The 3,899-nt window shown below is 35.9% G+C and overlaps 1 protein-coding gene across 1 annotated transcript in view; it reads left to right on the top strand.

Annotated features, from left to right (window-relative positions):
• Positions 1-3,086, top strand: part of LOC105037580 (uncharacterized) — a 4,881-nt gene extending 1,795 nt beyond the window's left edge. Inside the window, exon 2 of the mRNA XM_073245341.1 lies at positions 2,976-3,086. Coding sequence (XP_073101442.1) covers positions 2,976-3,086 — 111 coding nt within the window. The remainder of the gene's footprint in view (positions 1-2,975) is intronic.
• Positions 3,087-3,899: the final 813 nt, after the last annotated feature.

Genomic DNA, 3,899 nt, shown 5'->3' with positions numbered 1-3,899 from the left:
GAAAATAAAGGTTGAAGTCGTCGGATCGATGTAATTAGAGCATAGATCATTTTCTTCACTTTAGAATATTAAACTTCAGCATCTCATAGCAATTTATTGGTATAGTAGATGAATTTTTGTGATCCTACATTCTCTTGGACTAAAATCGAGCTATCAATGTTAGGTGAGACCAATAAATATACATATAATTTCTCACCTTCAATTGGTTTGGACAATAGTGGAGATGAATCGAGGTACAATTTAAGGTCATCAAAGACAGTTCGGCATTCATCCATCCCATTGAAATCTTTGATCTACTTTAAGATTTTGAAGAAAGAAAGACATTTCTCAAGCGATCTAGAAATTAATCGATTGAGTGATGCCATCCATCCGATAAGCTGTTGTACATCTTTTATTGTATTTGGATGTTTTCATTTCAAATAATACTCAAATTTTCTCGAGATTGGCTTCTATTCCTCTTTAGGTCACTAAAAAATTCAAAAAATTTTCGATGTCACTTCAAAAGCATATTTATTGGGTTTTGAGTTTCATCTAATACTTTCAAAGTTTCCCAAATGCTTCTTCTAGGTTGGTTATATATCGATCTGCTTCCATGCTTTTCACCAGCATATCATCAGCATAAACCTCTATATTATGGTCGATTTGTTGTTTGAAGACTTTATTGACCAGATGTTGATATGTTGCACCTGTATTTTTAAGACCAAAAGGTATCATTTTATAATAATATAAATCTTTTTCGATGACAAAGACAGTATTTTTTCATCTTCTGGCGTCATTCTGATATAATTATAGCTAGAAAATACATCCATGAAACTTATCAGTTTGTGTCTAGAAGTGGCATCAATGAGCTGATCTATTCTAGGAAGAGAAAAACTATCTTTTAGGCAAGGTTTGTTGAGGTCGGTATAGTCAATACAACTCCTCGATTTGTCATTTGCCTTTTTGACCATAAGGACATTGGCTATTGACTTTGGATATTAGGCTTTCCTAATGAACCCTATTTTCAAAAGCTTATCGACTTCTTTATCTATGGCTTGTTGCCTCTTTAGGGCGAAACTCTTTTTCTTTTGTTGGAATGGTCAGTGCTTCGAGTCGATATTTAATTTATATATAATAACATTTGCAGAAGTCCTGACATATCTGAAGCCAACTAGGTAAAGGCATCAGTATTTGTCCGAAAAAAGATATTAGTTGTTCTCTTAAATCCAACTTTAACTGAGATCCGATCTAAATAGTCTATGGATTTTCACTCAATAGAATAGCAACAAGTTGTTTAGTTGGTTCACCTCGATTTTTGCCGATCTCTGGATCATCTTTTTGGTCAAGCACTTTAATTAGCAAGGCTTCTATTAGTTTCTTCATTTTAGCAGCTATCAAAAAATAATGTTAGCAAGCATTTGATCTTCACGTATTTCTCCAACTCTATCTCTTGCTGGAAACTGAACTAACAGATGATGGGTGAAGACTATCGCGTTAAGGGTATTGAGTCCAAGTTAGTCAAGAATGATATTGTAAGCTAATGATATCTTGACAACCAGAAAGATGAGTTGCAAAATCGGTTATCGAGATTTCTATCTTGCGATTATGGGTAGAGTGATTTTCCTTTCACAGCTATAAGATCTCCAGAAAATCTAGTTAGCGGAGTGCCGATTCGTTTAACTGATCTAACATATTCATTTTTTGAAATACATCATAGAACAATACATTAGCAGAGCTTTCATTATCCACTAATATTTTTTTTACGTCATATTTCACTATGTCATAGAGACGACACAGTGTTATTGTGAGGAGTTTGAATTTCTCGAACATCATCATCAAAAAATGGAATAATATTTTCAATGCACTGCCTTTTCAAAAGGATATCTTCAGCTATCCCCCGATCTTCACTAATATCTGAGATCATATTGATATTCGTCTTGGACATATTTGCGGAGGTAGCCTCTACGAATCAAGATTTCAATCTCAATCTTGAGTTGTTAGCATTCTTCAGTATCATGGCGATGGTCTTGATGGAAGCGGCGATATTTTTTTTATCTCTCTTTGCCAGTGGACTTTCATGGGATTAGGCTGATGAAGATATCCTTATCCCTCAATTTCCATCAATATCTGGACGTAAGGGGCAGACAAAGGGGTGTAAGTATCAAAACACCGAGGTGGACTCTTTGAGCTCGAATTCTTTTGAGGTTGGTTAGAGCTGTTCTCTTGCCGATCTCCACGATCCTCTTCTTAGGGTCATTTTTTTTTCATTCTTCTCTTTTTTCATCCGTCGAATTATATTTTCTTCTTCCTCAGCTGGAGTATACTTCCGAACTTGAGTTAGTATTTGGTCATAGATGTTTGAAAATTCTTATTGAGGGAGAAGATCAGGCGATTATTTTAAAGTCCTTGCTTTAAAGTAGCCTCGCAACGGACTTATTAAATTTTTAACTTGAAGCGTCACTGCGTTGAAGCATGCTATGTACGCATAGAGGGACTCATCCTTCTATTGCTTAATAAAGAAAAGATTATTTGTATTGTTTAGATAAAGTTGGTTATTACCGAAGTAAGTGACAAATAGCCTTGCTAATTGTTTAAAAGAAGAAATGGACCCCCATTAGAGTCCAAAGAATCATATCCTTGTAGATTTTTTGAAGGTAATGGAAAAAGCAATGCAAAGCAGGGCATCGATGCTCTTTGAAGCCTCATAACAGCTCTATATCCTTTTAGATGATCTAATGGATTAGTGGAATCATCAAATATTCTACTGTTGGCATCTTGAACCGAATTGGAACAGGCTCATTCAAGATTTCTCGAAACAAAGTGATCATAGATCAAAATCTCTATTATTTTGGAAATGATTTTCAAGTATACTTTCATTAGTCATTTTTCAAGATCTTGAATCTTCGTTTCAAGACCTTCTCCCCAGTGTGGTCTCCTACTATTAGGAATAGAATCTCTTTCAAAACATTGATTAGTCTGAGTGGGGTGATGATCAGGATGAGGATCTTGATGGATTGATTGCTGACTATACTGGGACAAAGCTTGTTGAGGAATTGCCTTATGTTGCTGCTCTGTGGTGCGTTGGAGTTGCTGTACAGCAACATTGAGAGTTTGAACTTGTTGAATCAGAAGATTGAACTGTTGTGGATCAATCGCAATTGGAGGTTAAACAACTTTCGGTCTACCTCCCAGATTAGATGTGAAGGTATAGAATTATTTTATACCCTCTGATTCATCATTTCTTCAATAAATTTTTGGGTAAGCTCTCTTCTAGCGCCAATCTGTTGCTGCAAGGCTCCGGAGGAAGTATAGCGAGGTCGGTCAATTACTGAGCTGGAGTGCTGAAGAGGATCAAGTTGACGAAGTCTGTAAGTGGTCCTATAAAAGAAATCCTAAAACCAATAGAATACCCTCCAATTTAAGATTTTTTGATGCTCAAGTCAGTCGGGACTTTAAGAACAGATAGTGAAAAATAGAGAAATAGAGAGCAAGAAGAATGTAAATTGAAAGATTTCCTTCAGTGGTGGAACTGGATAGAGTTCAGTAGAGTCTTGGTTCTATAACTATGAGTAATCATTTACCTTTTGGAGAGATCCTTGTCCTTCTTTATATAGAGGAGCTTGCTCGAGCCATTAAGCCATTAAAAAAGTTTGTTAGGCCATTATGGATAATCCACTCAGTTTGTTAAAAGTTTATTATACAGAATAGCCAGCTGTAGAGGGATTGTGAGTTGTCCCATGTGGATAATAGCTATAACATAGCTATAGCACAGTTCTAAAATGACTGACTTGAAGCCTTACTAGCTGAGAGAGAGGTCAGTCAAAATCGATGTCCCACTAATGTAAATCTGGACAAAAAAGTTAGCTGCTATAGTACCAGGTTAGTGATTGACTGATCTCATCTAGCATAGTGCTGGTAAG

Source organism: Elaeis guineensis, chromosome 11, assembly GCF_000442705.2.
Source record: "Elaeis guineensis isolate ETL-2024a chromosome 11, EG11, whole genome shotgun sequence".
NCBI classification, from domain to species: Eukaryota; Viridiplantae; Streptophyta; class Magnoliopsida; order Arecales; family Arecaceae; genus Elaeis; species Elaeis guineensis.
Note: the sequence above shows the minus strand (reverse complement) of the source record. Positions and strands in the feature narration are given on the sequence as shown.